Source organism: Orycteropus afer, unplaced genomic scaffold (assembly GCF_000298275.1).
Source record: "Orycteropus afer afer isolate SDZICR_OR568_19922 unplaced genomic scaffold, OryAfe1.0 scaffold00650, whole genome shotgun sequence".
In the NCBI taxonomy this organism is placed as follows: Eukaryota; Metazoa; Chordata; class Mammalia; order Tubulidentata; family Orycteropodidae; genus Orycteropus; species Orycteropus afer.
In genome coordinates this window covers 929,942-931,119 of record NW_006922237.1, presented here as the reverse complement: position 1 = coordinate 931,119, position 1,178 = coordinate 929,942, and the positions used below count along the sequence as shown (strand labels likewise).

The following is a 1,178-nucleotide window of genomic DNA, read 5'->3' as shown; positions in this document are numbered from 1 at the left end:
TCAACCAGTTTTTACAGGGTAGATTAGTATTTGATTGGTAAATTTCTTTCAATTCTCAATCTAATTTCATTCACTTAATACCTTCGTGATAGTAATGAAGAATAAATTATGAGATAAATTCTAACATCTCGATTTCACAATTAGCAACTTCATTTTATGAGGTCATTTAGCTAGTGTTGTTGTTGTTATGTGCCAATGAGTCAGACCTGACTCAGAGCGACCCCTCCTTGGATTTCCGAAGCATATCATGATGGAAGTAGAGTGCCCAACCTTCCATCCAAGGAGTGGTAGTCTTCTTCAAATTGTGTGCTTTCTTTCAAAACAAGATTGGCACCAAACTTTTCTCATGGTATCTTTCATGTCTTTGTTTCTCAGGGTATAGATTAAGGGATTGAACATAGGAGCAATGATGGTGTAAAATACAGCAAATACTTTATCTTCAGGGAAAGTGGTAGGAGGTCTGAGGTAGATAAAGATTGCAGGGGCAAAAAATAAAACCACCACAGTGATATGAGAGGCACAGGTAGACAGTGCTTTGCGTCTTCCTTCAGCTGAATGATTTCTTAAGGTGAATAATATAATGACATAAGAAACAAATAAGACAACAAAGGTTACTACAGTGACCACACCTGAATTGGCAACCACAAGAACACCAGTGATGTAGGTGTCAGCGCAGGCAACTTTCAGCAAAGGGAAGATATCACAGAAAAAGTGGTCAATTTCATTAGGACCACAAAAGGGTAACTGGAGTACCATAAATAACTGAGGAAAGGAATGGGCTGCCCCTCCAACCCAAGTAGCTAAGATAATAAGATTACATTTTGTTCTGTTCATGATAACCATGTAGTGGAGAGGTTTGCAGATAGCAACATAGCGATCAAAAGCCATGGCAGCAAGAATGAGGATCTCAGTACAGCCAAAGAAGTGCATGGTAAAGACCTGCAGCATGCAGTTACTGTAAGAGATGGATCTTCTCTCCACTAGCAGGTCATGAATCATTTTGGGTGTGAAACTGGAGGTGTAGCAGATGTCCATAGCAGACAAGTGGCTGAGGAAATAGTACATTGGTTGGTGAAAAAGGGGGCTGCATGTAATGGAAACAAGGATCAGAAAGTTTCCTAGCAAGATGGAAACATAACAAAATAAGAAAAACACAAAGCAGAATACTTCCATAGTTG

The 1,178-nt window shown here is 39.4% G+C and overlaps 1 protein-coding gene across 1 annotated transcript in view; it reads right to left on the bottom strand.

Moving 5' to 3' along the window:
* Positions 1 to 297: 297 nt before the first annotated feature.
* LOC103210752 (olfactory receptor 4P4-like) overlaps positions 298 to 1,178 on the bottom strand; it is a 1,031-nt gene continuing 150 nt past the window's right edge. Inside the window, exon 2 of the mRNA XM_007956666.1 lies at positions 298 to 1,178. This exon is cut by the window's right edge and continues 8 nt beyond it. Within this exon, the coding sequence (XP_007954857.1) occupies positions 298 to 1,178 (881 nt within the window).